At 41.6% G+C, this 17,623-nt stretch overlaps 1 protein-coding gene across 2 annotated transcripts in view; it reads left to right on the top strand.

Moving 5' to 3' along the window:
- The window catches only part of Eif4enif1 (eukaryotic translation initiation factor 4E nuclear import factor 1), a 41,835-nt gene that overhangs the window by 14,662 nt on the left and 9,550 nt on the right, over positions 1 to 17,623 (top strand). For both annotated transcript variants that reach the window (XM_006972909.3, XM_042285746.2), the window contains exons 4-11: positions 1,171 to 1,298; positions 4,394 to 4,674; positions 4,998 to 5,199; positions 7,977 to 8,152; positions 11,654 to 11,789; positions 11,993 to 12,172; positions 13,670 to 13,902; positions 17,211 to 17,282. In XM_006972909.3, the coding sequence (XP_006972971.1) occupies positions 1,171 to 1,298; positions 4,394 to 4,674; positions 4,998 to 5,199; positions 7,977 to 8,152; positions 11,654 to 11,789; positions 11,993 to 12,172; positions 13,670 to 13,902; positions 17,211 to 17,282 (1,408 nt within the window). The remainder of the gene's footprint in view (positions 1 to 1,170; positions 1,299 to 4,393; positions 4,675 to 4,997; positions 5,200 to 7,976; positions 8,153 to 11,653; positions 11,790 to 11,992; positions 12,173 to 13,669; positions 13,903 to 17,210; positions 17,283 to 17,623) is intronic.

Here is a 17,623-nt window from a genome sequence, read left to right on the forward strand (position 1 = left end):
TTTACTTATCAAGTGTCATGTTTAATTTTCTTGATTCAGTGTGCCACATACCCTGCCTCCCTTGTAGGTAGTTCTAGGGACGGAACCCAAGGCCTTACCCATGTTAGGTGAGTGTTTTCATCATTACGCTACATCCTCAGTCTAGGTAGACTTTTAAAGCCTATATATGGACTGTTGAAAGGCCTGTTGAATCTAGATGAATGTGTCACCATAGTCTCCTGATGGTATGATACCAGAATAATGGCCACTTTGATTGGCTACGATTTTTTTGTGGGCTTGTTTTTCATTAAAATTGTAAAGCCTTTGTATACTTCAAATTTTATTATTAAAACTCTTTTCTTCTCATGAAATAGTTATCTTGAGCAAATATATTAGCTTTCATGCTAAATTAGGTATTATGCCTAGTGACAATACTAAAGATAAGAGGGATGAAGAGCTTCTTCTGTTACCTCCCTTATTTGAGAGTATTTGTTGGATTCTTCACAGAGACCTTAGAAGGTAGGTAATATCTCCCTGTTGGGAAGGGTGAAGAGATGTTGACTCACTTTTTCCAGCAATGTTCTTGGTTAAGGGTGTAAAGCAGGTAGAGCACAGTGGGTCTAATCAAAAAAATAAATAAATAAAAAAGGGAAAAGAAATTTAAGAACTGTCCTACTTGAAAAAAACTGAGACTACACATAGAGAATCTAGCCCAGTGTGGTGGTGTGTACCTTTAATTCCAGCACTCCACATTGGGGGCAGGAGGATCTGTATAAATCGAAAGCCAGTCTGGTCTATATAGCAAGTTGCAGTCCCACCAGGGCTGTATAGTGAGACTGTCTCAAAACAACAACAAACCCAAGCAAACAAAACTCTAGGATACTTTCTGGAGGTCCTCTGGTAAAGAGTTGGAGCTGTCTGGAGCAGTGAGGAGATCAGTTACTGTAGTTCACAGGGCCCAGGGTTTATGGACTGCGGTTTCATTTGTGTACAGATTCCTGTTGTTCAAGTACCTGTTGGTGTTATGTAATCAGCAATATACTATTACGGAGTAATAACTGTTTCTGTCTTCATTTGAATAGGGTAATCATTCAGAAGGAATGAAGGTTTCCTTGTAACCTGAAGTTTAGAAATTAGGATCTATTAGAATTAACCTGCATACACTAACTAATGCTATCCTTTAACCTGTAGTGATGGTGTCTGGGACCCTGAGAAGTGGCATGCCTCTCTCTACCCTGCTTCAGGGCGGAGCTCACCAGTGGAAAGTCTGAAGAAAGAGCCAGAATCAGACCGACCTTCCCTGGTGCGCAGAATAGCAGGCAAGTGCGCAGACATTTATAAGTGGTAGTGTGATCTTGGGAACATGCTTCTGGCTGCTGGTTTCATTGCTATCGAGACAGGGTCTCTATGTGGAGCCCTGGCTGTTCTGAAACTTCCACTGTAGACTTGGCTGGCCTCAAACTCACAGAGATCCACCTGCCTCTACCACCCAAATGCTGGGATTAAAGGTGTGCGCCACCACTGCCTGGCTGTGTTTCATGTCTTTAATCCCAGCATTCAAGAGGTAGAAGCAAGCAGATCTTTGTGACTTCAGCATAGTGAGATATTGTCTGAAAAATAATTAAAATAAGACAAAAAACTGTTCCTGGTTAAAAATAAAGACTAAGACAGGTTTTTCTTACTTGGACTCAACTTCAGTTTCTACTTTTTCTGTTTGTGACATGCTTTTCTTACCTTTATTGAAATAGAATTTACATATAAAACCCTTACATAAAATATACCTTTGTTCTAATGTGTATATCTGTATGAAACCATTGCCACAACCAATAATAAGCGTCCTTGTCACCTCCTATAAGTGTTCTAGTGGCCCATTGTCTCTCTTTTTTTTTTTTTACCCCTTCTTACTCCCACCAAGAAATGAACTGCCCTTTTGACAGTAGATGACTTTACACTCCTAAAATTGTGACTAGAATCGGCACATGTTCTCATGTGAAGGTTCTTTCTGGAAAAAAGGTTACTCTGTAGCCTAGGCTGGACTCAAGCTTGATTTATCCCTCTGCTTCAGTCTCTTATAAAGCATACCTGATTTTATCCATGTTGTTGAATATATAGTTCATTTCTTTTTATTGCTTTTAGAATTTTATTATATGAAATTGTCATTGTATCCATTTATCTGTTAATAGTAATTTGAGTTGTTTCTAAACAAAGCTGCTGTGATCATTTATGTGTAAGTATCAGTATGGACATAAGAATTTTTATCTCATGGGTGAATACCTAGAAGTATTATGGCTGTTACATGTATTTAATATTTTCAGGAACTACCAAACTTTAAAAAAAAATTTATTAGATTTATTATTTTTATGTGTATTTTGTCTGTACATATATATGTGCACCATGAACATGCTTAGTGTCTAAGCTGGTCAGAAGAAGACTTTCTATTTTTAAATTTCTTTTTAGATTTACTTTATTTTATATATATGAGTGTTTTACATGCATGTGTATATGTGCCCAAGAAAACCAGAAGAAGGCATAGGATCCCTTGGAACTGGAGTTACAGATGGTCATGAACTAGCATGTGGGTGCTGGGAATTGACTCTGGATCCTTCCTCTTCAAGAACAAGAAGTGCTCCTAACCACTGACTCATCTCCTAGCTCCTTTCAAACTCCTTTTTTACCAAGTGGTTAGACATTGTATATTCCTGTTGGCAGTGTGTTCAGGTTCTTCTTGCTTCACATCTTGGCAGCACTTGGGATGGTTAGCCTTCTTAATTATAGCCATCTAGTGGTACACAGTGCTGTTCCATTACATTTGTTTTACCTGGTGATTGATGAACACACTATGCTTATGTCCTTATAGATTGTGCCATCCGCATATCTTTGCTGAAGTGTCCTTTTTTGTTTGTTTTTTCAAGATTTATTTATTATGTATACAGTGTTCTGCCTGCATGCCAGAAGAGGGCACTGGATCTCATTATAGATGGTTGTGAGCCATCATGTGGTTGCTGGGAATTGAACTCAGGACCTCTGGAAGAGCAGCCAGTGCTCTTAACCATTGAGCCATCTCTCCAGCCCCTGGTTTAGTTTTTTGAGATAGGGCCTCACTATGTAGCCCAGACTGACCTGAGTCAAACTCAGTCCCTGCCTTAGCCTACCAAGTGCCAGCATTATAGGCATTCTGCACTATGCCCAGCTCACTGGTCCATTACTTATTTTTAAGATTTATTTAAGGATTTTATGTATGTGGTGTTTGTCTGTATATTCATCTGCATACCAGAGGAAGGCATCTTGGATCCCATGACCTGCATTTATAGATGGTTGTGAATTGCTGTAGGAGTGCTGGGAATTGAACTCAAGACCTCTGGAGAGCAGCCTTAACTAGCCACTGAGCAACCTCTCTAGCTCATTGGTCCATTTTTTAGTTAGTTGGGTTTTTTGTTTGTTTATTACTGAGTTTTTAATGCTGTGGATTCAGGTCTTCTCTGAAAAATGTGCTTTGAAATGTTTTCTCCCAGTCTTGGATTTCTAAACAGCATCTTCAAAGAACAGTATTAAACTCAGAGCAAACCTTGCTTAACAGACTATCTTAATGGATGACACTCTTGCTGCTGTGCCTTAAAAAACACTTCAAGTAACCAGCAGCAATGATGTTCTCTTACAGTTTAGGTTTTTGCATCTAGATTCATTTAAATTAAATGTTGACTATGGAACCAAGTTTAAAGTTAATGTTTTGAAACAGGGTCTTACTCTAACTCGCGCTGAGTTTGAACTCATATTAATCATAGAAATTGACTATAAAGTGTTGGGGGTTTAGTTTTGTTTGTTTTTTTGAGACACAATTTTTCTGTGTAGCCTTGACTGTCCTAGAACTTGCTCTGTAGACCAGGCTGGCTTTGAACTCACAGAGATGTGCCTGCCTCTGCCTCCCAAATTCTGGGATTAAAGGCGCGCGCTGCCGCCACCTGGCTGTTTATTGCTTTTTAAGCTTTTTTTTCCAAATACTGACTTGTCATTTTCTTAGTGGACAAAAGATTAGCTAAAAATTGTATACATACAAATCTTAGTCATAGTAAAGGTAGATTAATCATAGAAAGTCATTTATTATGAAATACATTTTTTTCCTCTGAAGAGAAAAAGGGAATAAATATATAAAAATATTTTAAAATTTGAAAGTAATTATAGAGGGCCAGTGAGCTGGCTTAGTAGGCACTTGCTGCCAAGTCTAACAACCTGAATTCAGCCCTTAAAGACTAAATTTTTTAAAACCCAGTAAAAATAGACTTGTTACCTTCAATCTGTTGATAAGCCCAGTTTTAGAGATGCCTCCTTTCTGGCATTTTCTGTCCTCCTCCCGGCCATGGACACAGTTTCTAGAGATGTTGGTTTGCTTACCTTTCTCTCTCTGGCATCTTTTCAGATCCACGGGAGCGTGTGAAGGAAGATGACTTAGATGTTGTTCTCAGCCCACAGAGACGAAGCTTTGGAGGTGGCTGCCACGTGACAGCTGCTGTTAGCTCCCGCCGCTCTGGAAGTCCTTTGGAGAAAGACAGTGATGGGCTTCGCCTGCTTGGTGGACGAAGGATCGGCAGTGGGAGGATAATCTCTGCCCGGGCTTTTGAAAAGGATCACCGTCTCAGCGATAAGGACCTGCGGGACTTGAGAGACCGAGACAGGGACTACAAGGACAAGCGTTTCAGGGTTTGTCCTCTGGCCCCTTTGGTTCTCAAGTGCTTGGAAGTTTGATGCCCACCTCCTGTGTACTGCATTATTCTTGTTGTTTTCATGATGCTGCACAGTCAAACCCAGGGCCACACGGCAGGTGCCCCAGCTCAGAGTTGCATCCTCCTAGCCCAGCCAGTTACTTGGAGAAGCTGGGGATTGCAGTGCAGGAGTGGCGATGCACTTCAGTTCCACATCACAGCATCTGCATTTCAGTTGCTAGTATTAGTTCTTTCAGACTGACTACAATGCTTCCATTAGAATTTTATAACTGACAGTCTTTCTTTCCTGTGCTTTTTCAGAGGGAGTTTGGGGATAGTAAACGTGTCTTTGGTGAGCGTAGAAGAAATGATTCATACACTGAGGAAGAACCAGAATGGTTTTCAGCTGGACCCACAAGTCAGTCTGAAACCATCGAACTGACGGGCTTCGATGATAAGATACTGGAGGAAGATCACAAAGGGAGAAAACGAACAAGGCGACGCACAGCCTCTGTGAAGGAAGGTCAGCAGGAACTTCGAACTTGTTTTCAAGTAATATGTGATTACTGCTTTAATTGCAGTTAGCAATGGGTGCCAGTTAGTAAATGGCAAGTTTTTTGTTTTGTATTTTATTTTTCGAGACAGGGTTTCTCTGTGTAACAATCCTGACCATCCTGAAAATTGCTTTGTAGATCAGGCTGGCTTCGAACTCAGAGATCCACCTGCCTCTGACTCCCAAGTGCTGGAATTAAAGGCATGCGCCACCAGCGCCCAGCAAATGACAAGTTTTTTTTTTTGTTTTTTTGTTTTTTTTTTCAAATGGCAAATTTTTACTGTTCCAGATTCATATCATCTTATTTTTGAGACAGGGTCTGTTTGTAAAGATAATGCCTGCCAGATCTTTAAGGCATACCTTTATCATGACTATGAAATGTATGCATAAGAACTCAGACTCTGCTGAGCACTTACTTGATAAATTCTTGTTCTTTTCAGGGATAGTTGAAAATGTACATATTTTTGGCAAATATTAGGTAACAGGAGGTTCTTAATGATAATTAGTGCTAACTTCCACAGAAATTAAAACAAACTTAAATAGAGATAAGCTAATGAAATATATTTAAAAGTGAGAATAAAAGAGACATTACAGTTCTTTTCTTCCGTTTCTTTTTTTGTTTATGTACACCTTAAACGTAGTAGGCATTTTCTTTATCTTTATGTGGGCACATATTTCTCTGATGCAGGGAGTTCATGGGTAGCCTGAAAATTGTTTTAATTGCCTTAGAGGTACACCTTTGTGCCACTCTCCACCAGGATAAAGCAGTATCAGTCAGTGTGGCCTTTTAACTGATGGTATAGAGATCAAGCTTCTATAAGAAAAGAATGTTTTGCCTGGCAATGGTAGTGCACACCGTTAATCCCAGCACTTGGGAGGCAGAGGCAGGCAAATCTCTGAGTGTGAGGCCAGCCTGGTCTACAGAGTGAGTTCTAGGGTAGCCAGGGCTGTTACACAGAGAAACCCTGTCTCAAAAAAAAAACAGGAAAGAAAGAAAATAATGTTTCTGTGGCTGAGAAGAAACCCAAATTTCAGCTGCCATTGTAGTTTTTTATTTTGGGACAATGTCTCATGCAACCCAGGCTGGCACCAAACTCAATATGTAGCTGAGGATGTCCTTAAACTATACTGCACTATAGTCTTTAGTTTTTAGTGGTGTGATTATATGCATGTGTCACCACATCCATTTTGTTATTGTTTAGTGTGTGTGTGTGTGTGTGTGTGTGTGTGTGTGTGTGTTGCTAGAGGGATTCAATCCAGTCTCCATGTGTGCTGTGTAAGCACTCTAGTCTGAGCTATATCCCTACCCAGCAGTGTTTTCTTCAGGTTTTTGTTTGTTATTTTTATACTAGAGATTGAACCCAGGTCCTTGAAGTTGTAAAGCAAATACTCTACCACTGAGATGTAGGCCTAGTCTTTGTTGGTTTTCTATTGGTTTTGGGTTTGCTAGTTTTGTTGGTTTGTTTGTTTTTGACATAAGATCTGACTTTGACATGTAGTCAAGGGTGACTTTGATCTCCTGGTTTTCCTACCTCCAGCGCCTGAGTTCTGAGATTACAGGCATGTGCCACCAGGCTCAGTTTTATGCAAAGTAGGGGAATTGAACCCAAAGTACATGCCTCTTTTGTGCTTGGTTAGGATTTTTCAACTTTTTTCTTTTTCTTTTATTTGTATGTGTACACTTATGTGTTGGTACCCAATAGGCCAGAAGTGCCCTTTCAATAGGCAGTTATGATGCCTATAAGATATGGGTGCTGGAATCTGAACTTCAGATCCTCTGGATGAGCAGCAGTATGTGCTCTTAGCCACTGAGCCATTTCTTCAAGCCATGTTTATTTGGGGAGGTGGGAGGGGCGTGTTTTATTCACTTGTAAATAAGTGGTCTTTGTTTTGTTTTGTTTCTGTTTAGCTCATACTTTGTGTAAAATTAAAATGTTAGCAACAGGTATTTTGCTTAGCCTGTCTTCCCACCTTAAAAGAAGTGGACATTAAGGATATACCTAGCCTTATAGAATAAGACAGAGCTGATTAAAGCAGGTTATCTGTCTGTAGAGGTCTGTGTCACTAGAGAAGTGCTGTAATACCAAAATTATATGAAGGGCAGCAATTAATGTGTATTGGGTAGATAGATCAGTGTACTTTGAATTTGTTTTAAAAGGCAGGGTAGGCTTCCTGGAAGGGGTTACAATTAAGCTTTACATTGATCATGGGCTACAGCTAGCCTTGTAGACAATTCCTTTGTCTTCAGAGGCCCAAGTTCAGTTCCTAGTATCCACCACATCAAGCTGTTCAAAAACACACATATGTGTAACTTTCCAACAGGGAGCCAACACCCTCCTCTGGTCTCCTGAGGAGATACCTGCACACATGTGTCATATATTAACACACACACACACACACACACACACACACACACACACACACACACACACACGAATTGAATGAATGAATGGTTGGTTTTTTGTTTTTTAAAGAAAGCATAACATACCATAGGAAATTGACATATTTAGGAATGGGGCCAGAGTCCTGTCTCTACTCTGTTCTGGGTACTTAGCAATGACTTTTCTCTATTCCAGTTCCCAGAGAAGTAGTGCTAAATGTTTCATTATAGGAAGTGCCGTACCTGCACAAGAAGTCTGTTGACAGTCATGCGCGGTTCTTCTGCATGTGTATTGACAGCTAAAGGCACACAGTGAGGCTGGAGCATGTACTTCAGCAGGTGGTTTCTGTCCTGGTTTTGTTTTCAGGCATAGTGGAATGTAATGGAGGGGTGGCCGAAGAGGACGAGGTGGAAGTCATCCTGGCCCAGGAGCCCTCTGCTGATCAGGAAGTCCCAAGGGATGTCGTCCTACCTGAGCAGTGCCCAGGAGAATTTGACTTTAATGAGTTCTTTAACCTTGACAAGGTGCCATGCTTGGCTTCGGTGAGTGTAACAGCACATTTGCAAATATAAATGGAGGGGTTAGAGAGATGGCTTAGTGGATAAAACCCTTGCTGTGAAAGGGTGAGGACTTAATGAAATTTAGTTTTCTAGAACCCAAGTTTATGTTGGGGCAGTATGGTGGTCCTCCTGTAATCCTAGCACACAGGAAGTGGAGATAGGATTGTTGGAGCAAGCTGGCTAGCAGAACTAGCTGTGTTTGTGAGTTCAAATGAGAGGCCTTGGCTCAATTTATAAAATAGAGAGTAAAGAAGATACCTGACATCAACCTCTGACCTCTGCTTGCAAACATGCATATGTACCCAAACACGTGTGTACCTACACACAGGAACATCCATATATACATACCACACACACATGCAAAATAAAAATAAAACGTGTGGAATCTGGGTACATACCTGTAATCCTAGCACTTGGGATGCTGAGACAAGAAGAGTTTGAGTCTGAGGTTAGCTGGAGCTACATAGTCATTTCAAGGCTGGCCTGACTGCTTAGTAAAACCTGCCTCAACTTTTTTGTTGTTAAAAAAGAATACATAAGGATGGAGCACCTAATTATGGTTAAATTTGACTTAGTGGTTTTTTTTTCCCTTTCTCTTTTTCAGGGAGGGGTATTTTTTTTTTTCCTTTTCTTTTGAGATAGGGTCTCACTCTGTAGCCTTAGCTGGCCCAGAACTCAGAGATTCACCTGCTTTTGCTTCACAAGTGTCAAGATTAAAGGCATGTACCACACTCACCATATATATATTTTTTAAAGAGTCAGTTAAAAAACCTCTACTAAGGCCAGGCGACGGTGGCACACACCTTTAATTCCAGCACTAGGGAGGCAGAACCAGGAAGATTTCTGAGAGTTTGAGGCCAGCCTGGTCCGGGATCGGTACCAAAACTACATGGAGAAACCCTGTCTTGAAACAACAAAATAAAAAACTCTGCTAAGGACAGCTAAAATATCCCAGCTCCTTCATCAGCTGATAGTTAAAGGATATAGCAAAAGGATATCCTCATTCAGAAATCATCGGTGTTCATTTCTTGTGCAGGATGAGGTTCTGCTATCAGAGTCCCTGCTTCGTCATGTGTTAAAAATGGCCAAACTTTTAGGATTCCTTTTGGACTTAAGCACCTTGTTTTTTGAGATGAATATCTCCACAAATGTGTCTAAGAACAAGTTTGTTTCCACTCTTGAACATAAAATTTTACAAAACACACAGTTGGGGGCTGGAGAAATGACTCCGTGGTCAAGAGGACTATCTGCTCCTGTAGAGGACCTGGGCTTGAGTCCCAGTATTCACATGGCAGCCACAACTGTCTCTTCACTCCAGGTCCAGGATATTTATGCACTCTTCGGGCTTCTGATGGCACTGCACATACATGGTGCAAAGACATACAGGCAAAACATCCATAATGTATTAAATAATAAAACAAAATTTAAAAAAGAGCCGGGCGGTGGTGGCACACGTCTTTAATCCAACACTTAGGAGGCAGAGGTAGGCAGATCTCTGATTTCTAGGCCAGCCTAGTCTACAGAGCAAGTTGCAGGACAGCCAGGGCTACACAGAGAAACCCTGTCTTAAAAAAACCAAAAGAAAAGGAAAAAATTATTTTCTCAGTACTTATTTAATTTCTTCTGAAAATGTCCAAGTACTTTATTTATGTCCTTTATTTTTGTCTTTGACTTTTTGTACTTAGTAAGATTATGTTAGATTGAAATGCAAAGATATTGTTTATTTGTTTTGTTTTTTTGCTTTTGGAGACAGGATTTCTCTGTGTAGTTTTGGTGCCTATCCTGGATCTCAAACTCACAGAGATCCGCCTGCCTCTGCCTCCTGAGTGCTGGGATTAAAGGCATGCACCACCACCACCACCACCACCACCACCACCACCACCACCACCACCACCACCCGGCATTTTACAGGTGGATTTTTTTTTTAATTAGAACTTTTTAATTGATTAAGAATTTTACCTTTCGCCGGGCGGTGGTGGCTCACGCCTTTAATCCCAGCACTTGGGAGGCAGAGCCAGGTGGATCTCTGTGAGTTCGAGGCCAGCCTGGGCTACCAAGTGAGCTCCAGGAAAGGCGCAAAGCTACGCAGAGAAACCCTGTCTCGAAAAACCAAAAAAAAAAAAAAAAAAAGAAAGAATTTTACCTTTCAAATGTCTTAGTTTGGGTGATGCACACTTGGTGCTACAGAGCTACAGTACATCCGTGGAGGTCAGAGACCAGCTTTGTGGAGTTGGTTCTCCCCTCCTGCCTTCTGTGGGTTCAGGTCATCAGGCTTGTACCATTGGTGCCTTGACCTGCTGAGCCATGTCACTGGCCCTAAAGCTTCACAGTTTTCAACATTGAAACAGTAACTATAACTTTTAGTGTCTTTTGTTTATTTTGGGTTTTGGTGGTTTGTTTTTTGTTTCATTTAATAAAATTTCTATTTGCACTAAATTAGTTGTATTTTGCCTATACTCATTTGTTCCACTGAGGTGTATCATTTTATGATGCTTTTATATCCACTTTCTGTACTTTGACTAGAGTTAATTATCCTCCTGTGTGCCTTTCATTTTGATGCTTATTTTTTGAGACAAGATCTCAGTGTGTGTCCCAGGCTGACTTCAACCTCTCCAGTGCTGGAATTACATATTTCACACCACCCTTGGCTGAAATAGTGATCATTTTTCTCTTTTTGTTTTGTGTTGTTTTTCAAGATGGGGTTTCACTGGCCATCCTCGAACTCACTTTGTAGACTAGGCTGACCTCAGACTCAGAGATCCACCTGCCTCTGCCTCCCAAGTGCTGGGACAGAGGTGTGTGTGTGCCAACACTGCCTGGCTATAATGGTCATTTCTTAGTTTTACATTTATGTATTTTGGCTTTTTTTTTTTTTTTTTTTTAAATGTTTTGAGACAGGGTTTCTCTGTGTAGCTTTGGAGCCTGTCCTGGAACTCACTCTGTAGACCAGGCTGGCCTAGAACTCAGAGATCCACCTGCCTCTGCCTCCCGAGTGCTGGGATTAAAGGCATGAGCTACCACCGCCCGTCTGTATTTTGGCTTCTTAAGGTTATCAGAGTTGAATTTCATAATATTCCTTTCAGTCCTGAGACCACCAAGTTGGAACCATGGTTTTTCTTTAATCATTCCTTCATAAACAGTCTCTAACTGAAGCCATCATAATGGTCAGAGTGCTACAATCTGGTACAATTGTGGTTATGAAAATCCCCTGAGAAGTTAGCTTCTCTAATGGGGCAAGTGGTAGAGAACTGAAATACTCTAAGTAACAGAGGCTTTGCTGTATGTGCATAGGAGGTCTGGGCTTTTTTATGCCCAAATTTGAGTTGCTCAGAAAGGGGAAGAAAAAGGCTCAACTCCTAAGTTCTGGAAGTGATTTTGGGTCAGCAGTATCAAAGGAAGTTTCAGAGTCAGTGGCTTAACATTTAACCTTCATGTCCTTTTCACTTAGAGACTGTTGCCTTAACCCTCTGTCTCTCTTATCAGATGATAGAAGATGTTCTGGGAGAAGGGTCAGTCTCTGCCAGCCGCTTCAGTAGGTGGTTCTCTAACCCAAGCCGGTCAGGGAGCAGATCCAGCAGCCTTGGATCCACCCCACATGAAGAACTTGAGAGACTCGCAGGTAAGATAGCTTCACATTCTAGACATGTGTGTGAATTGAGCCTCCCCTGCCAAGGTTCATTTTGTCTTCATTAGTCAGTGGTCCACTAGGGCTAAATGGGTTTTGGAAACTGAAAAGCCTTCAGTGTCTCTTCTTTTTGTGCTGTTGAAGGGAAGTATCTATGTTCAATGGGACCAACTGTAAATGTTTATTTACAAAATCAGGTCTGGAACAAGCCGTCCTCTCTCCTGGGCAGAATTCGGGGAATTATTTTGCTCCTATACCATCGGAAGACCATGCTGAAAATAAAGTGGACATTTTAGAAATGCTACAGAAAGCCAAAGTGGATTTAAAACCTCTTCTTTCTAGCCTTTCTGCAAATAAAGAAAAACTTAAGGAGAGCTGTAAGTGTTTGTTGTTTAGCTATTTAACATTCACATGTCCTTAAGGAATGGTTGTGATGTACTGCTTCTCATCAAATCAGATGAGATGCATGGCAGGATTTGGGTAATGTTTTTCAAAAAGATCCTGGCATGTTGCCACACAGCCTTGTATCTTTTATGCTTTGGCTGACCTAGAACTTGCTATGTAGGCCACGTTGGCCTGTAACTCACAAAGAACCTCTGGCCTCTGTCTCCAGAGTGCTAGTATTAAAGGTGCACTATACCAGACCTCCCTCCAGTTTTTACTTAGGACCCATTGTAACAGCCCAGGACTGTTCCTGTCCTCTCAAGCCTAACTTTCCTGTTCCTCACAACTGTGCCTTCATTTACCATGTTCTTACTTAGGCAACAAGTGCTTAGCATCAGTCAGTGCAGTGAGACCACAGTGTAGTCTTGTTGTCATTTGGCTGAGTTCTTGTTCCTGGGAGCAAAGTCTGGAGAGATTTGTTATAAGATATCATTCTGCCTGACACATAGGATCTTGTCAAGTTTTAAGGTTTTTTGGTTTTGGGGGAAGAGTCCCTCTATGTAGTTTTGGCTGTCCGAGAACTCACTATGTCAGGATATTTGAAAAGTCATACCCCATAGTTCTGCCCTCTCAGTTTCTAGCATCTAAATTTTTTTTTTTTTCCTCGAGACAGGGTTTCTTTGTGTAGCTCTGGAGCCTGTCCTGGATCTCACTTTGTAGACCAGGCTGGCCTCGAACTCACAAAGATTCGCCTGCCTCTGTCTCCTGAGTGCTGGGATTAAAGGCGTGCGCCACCACCGCCCAGCTAGCATCTAAATATTTTTGGTGTAGTTTATTCCATTCATTCCTTTCTCTTTCTCTCTCTCTCTCTCTCTCTCTCTCTCTCTCTCTCTCTCTCTCACTCTCTCTCACTCTCTCTCACTCTCTCTCACTCTCTCTCACTCTCTCTCTCTCTCTCTCTCTCTCTCTCTCTTACTCTCTCTCACTCTCTCTCACTCTCTCACTCTCTCACTCTCACATTTACTGCCTGGAACTGGAGTTCCAGGCAGTTTAGTTGTGAGCTGCCTGGTGTGGATGCTGGGAATTGAACTCAGGTCCTGTAAGAACAATATGTGCTCTTAACCACTTAGCCATTTCTCCAGGTGTGTACCTCGCTCTCTTTCGTTTTTGAGACAGGGTCTGTAGTTTTTACTGTCCTGGAGCCTCCCTATGTACAGCTAGGCTCACATTCACTTACCTCTGCCTGCCTCTGCCTCCTGAGTGCTTGGATTAAATGTGGGGACCACCTTGCCCAGCCATGTCTTTTATGTACATAATTATAGCCGTAGTCCTACTGAGAAACTGATTATAAGTGTTCAGTTGGTCTATTTTCAGTGTCAGCCTTTTTGACAGCCTCACTTCAGTTACGAAATAATTGTCATGAAAGCCAGTGAGAATTCCTATCAAATACCCCTTTGCTTGGTATAACCAGAACTTTCTCAACTTCTCAGCACATTCAGGGGTTGTACTTTCAGTGGAAGAGGTAGAAGCAGGGCTCAAGGGCTTGAAAGTGGACCAGCAAATGAAGAATTCAACTCCCTTCATGGCAGAACATTTAGAGGAGACCCTTAGTGCTGTAACTAGCAATCGACAGCTCAAGAAAGATGGAGATATGACTGCATTCAACAAACTAGTGAGCACCATGAAGGCAAGTGGGACTTTGCCTACTCAACCCAAAGTCAGTGTAAGTATTCAGCACCACCTCACCCAGCCTCTTCTTTCCAACTCTGTATCACCTCCCACTGCAATTATAAATGGGTTTTATGAAGGTGTTCTGAGTAGATTGGAAATTTCATTAGAAGTTGCTTGGTTGTTGATGTTTGTTTCTTGATTATGGATATGCTATTTGTTAGTAGAAAAAAGCGTATCTGTGAATAATGTGTATGTGTGGGACAGTAGGATGATTGAATAAGAAAGGAAAGTAATTGAATTGTGGATATAGCCCAGTAAAATAAACACATACCTAGTATGTAGGGTCACCATTACAGAACAGAAACTTATCCCTTGAGCTCAACTGAATATAGCAATGCATGCCTGTAATACTAGTATCTGAGAGGATCAGGAGCTCAGGACCAGCCAGGGCCACCTGAGACCCAGTCTTTAAAAACACTGGTATCAGGCCAAGAGGCAGAGGCATCTCTGTGAGTTTGAGGCCAGCCTGGTCTACAGAGTGAGTTCCAGGATTGCCAAGGCTACACAGAGAAACCCTGTCTTGAAGCCACCCCCCCAAAAAAAAAAAAAATTGTGTGCATGTATATGTTTTTGTGGGCATATGTGTGTCCCAACATGTGTGGGGATTAGAGAGCAACCTCAGGGAGTCAGTTTTCCTTTTCTACATTGTGAGTCATGAAATTGAATTGAGTTGTCATGCAACAGGTGCTTTTGCTGCTGATCCATCTCTCTAGCCCTGGTTGTTTTTATACCCAGTGAAGCAAGTGATTTTCAGCTTTCCTTAGCTGATCAACAGTTAAGGTCAAACAGAGGGCCTTTTCCTCTTGCCCCCTTGAAGCACATTCAGGCTATAACATTCAACTCAAAGGGGAAAGATCCTATAAACTGCTTCTGAGATACTTCCACACAATAGGATAAATGCTATCTGTTGCTGGAGGGCTTCTCTCCAGCTTCCACCAAGCCCCGCAGTCCCACAATCCACATATAAAATAATCACTCAGACGCTTATAATACTTATAAACTGTATGGCCGTGGCAGGCTTCTTGCTAACTGTTCTTTTATCTTAAATTAACCCATTTTTATAAATCTATACCTTGCCATGTGGCTGGTGGCTTACCGGCGTCTTTACATGCTGTCTGTCCTGGCGGTGGCTGCAGTGTCTCTCCCTCCTTCTTCCTGTTTCCCCAATTCTCCTCTCTCTTTGTCCCGCCTATACTTCCTGCTTGGTCACTGGCCAATCAGTGTTTTATTTATTGACCAATCAGAGCAATTTGACATACAGACCATCCCACAACAGCTATCCAATGAGGAACACATGTGTTTCTAACCATGGCACACATCCTAGTATTTGGGGGAGTGAGACAGGAGGATTATAAATTGAAGGCCAACCTGAGCTACCTAGGAAGTTTTTGCTTGCAAGAGCAACACAGCAAGACCTGGCTTAAAAAACCAAGGGCTGTGGATGTAACTAAACTCTCCTCTCCCTTCCAAAGAAGTGGAGGCAAAGTATCTGGGAGCAGTTGGGAAGAGGAAGCAGGAGGAGAGTGGCAGGTTTGAGACCAGCTTAGGCTACATAAACAGACTCTGTCTTGAAAGAAAAAGAAGAGAACTCAGTATTTCATATCTCAGCCTTTGATTTTATTCACAATATTAACCCTGAGCCGTGAGTTTGATACTGGAGTTTCTGTGCTCTTACTTATATCTAGTTTTAGCTGAGGTGAGGGAATGAGCCTCAGACACCTGCTAATAAGACTGATGGTATAAACTGGGTAGGTCACTATTTACACAAACTTAGAATATATCCATGTTGCTTGGTTTGTATGTGAGGTTGGTCTACTGCTACAGTCAGTGTCTTCAGTCATAACTGTTGGATAATAGTTCTCCTCTGCTGCTGTCCTTCTGAGGAATGAAGTTCATTCCCAAACTGTATTACATGGAATTGCAGACTCTACTGCAAATATACTAAGCCATGTAGTAAGTTGCCTACTTCTTAAAATCATCTACATTTAGTCCTAATTCCACAACCAACAATTAAAGGCTTTGAATCTGCTATGGACTTAGACAGTTCCCTCTAAGGGAAGGGGAATTGCATCAGAAAGTACTGCTGGCTGAGTTCAGGGGCCAAACAATACTCAGACATGCAGTAGGGTGCAGGTTAGTTACACAAAGCAAGACCATTGCCAGATTAAGAGCAGAACAGATTGAACTTTGTCCTGCGTGTGAGACACATTTTAAGGAGCTTAACTTAAAATGGTAACATAGTAATAGTTTCTGGGTTTTGGGGTATTGCTTTGAGACAGTCTCTCTCTAGGTCACTCTGGCTGTCCTGGAACTCACTGTGTATACCAGGATAGCCAGGAACTCAGATCCACCTGCTTCTGTCTCTCAGGTGCTTGGATCTAAGGACATGTGCTACCACATCTGGCTGAAACTCTGAAACGTTAACAGTTCTGGCCAAATTTGCATTGTTTTTCATTATATTTGTTTCAATTTTGTGACACTTAGGATCAATTCTGGGACCCTCATACATTCTAGGCAAGTGCTGTGCCTCTTGCCTACCTTCCTAGCCATCTTTTGTACAGCTCAAGCTTGCCTCAAACTCCTGATCCTTCTTCCTCAACCACCAGGGTGCTAGAAAGAGTAGCATGCACCACCGTCATGCCTAGCCTTTTATGCCTAGCCTGTTGTGTTTCTTTTTCGTTAGTTGTAGTCTGTTTTGTTTTTAAAGATTTACTTTTAAGTGTATGAGTGTTTGCTTGCATGATGTATATATGTGTGTGTCTTATGCCTATGGAGGCCAGAATATGTCTGATTCCCTGGAACTAGAGTAATAGGTGGTTGTGAGCCATCATATGAGAGCTGGCATAGAGCCCAGGTCAGACCTCTGAAAGAGCAGCCAGTGCTCTTAACCACTGAGCCATCTCCAGCCCCCTTGTTTTTAATATTTTATTTGGTCAGTAAATCTTGTCAGTGATAATGATCAGTAACGTTCCTTCAAAATGAAAATCAACTGTGTGATACCTGATTGAATGCTCCTCAGTCTCACCCTTTTTCTGGGGGGCGGGGGTCATAGAGTTAGATAGGAATGGATTAATGCTGGCTTTGTATTTCCTAATGACTCTTCATGTACATGGGAAGGATCTTTTGAGTCACATGGATGAGAAAGAGGAGTGAGTTGGTTGGAGTCAGTGTTCTGTGACTTGAGCATCATTCTGTTGTTAACTGTCAATTCCCTTGGGAATATTTGTTATATTTTTGTGGTCCCCAATATAAATCATGTTGAAGTTAAAGCTGGTTTTCTTCCTTCCTTTCTTTTATTAGCGAAACCTTGAAAGTCACTTGTTGGCCCCAGCTGAGATTCCAGGCCAGCCTGTCCCTAAAAACATCCTACAGGTATGTTACAGCCTTACACTGATCCCTCAGAGTGACCTTTCTGTGGCAGACAGAGATGTACTGTTGCTGCCTAAGGTCGTTTGCTATGCTGCTTATCCCAGTGGGTGGCGTAGGATGACTTTAAATGTTTCTGGTTTGCCGGTTTACAGTTTCTGTGGAACTTGAGTGCCTAATCTGTGTTTTTAGCACTATCTTAAATGTTAGTAGTTAAACATTTGGGGAAACGTCTTACATGTACAGATGCCAGATCCTCAGTAGTGCATGAGAGTCATTGGCTAGCTTCCAAAAAAGTGAATTCCTATTTCAAAGCTTTTGACTGGAAGGAAGAAGTAGGTTTGTTC

This window comes from Peromyscus maniculatus, chromosome 10, assembly GCF_049852395.1.
Source record: "Peromyscus maniculatus bairdii isolate BWxNUB_F1_BW_parent chromosome 10, HU_Pman_BW_mat_3.1, whole genome shotgun sequence".
Classification (NCBI taxonomy): Eukaryota; Metazoa; Chordata; class Mammalia; order Rodentia; family Cricetidae; genus Peromyscus; species Peromyscus maniculatus.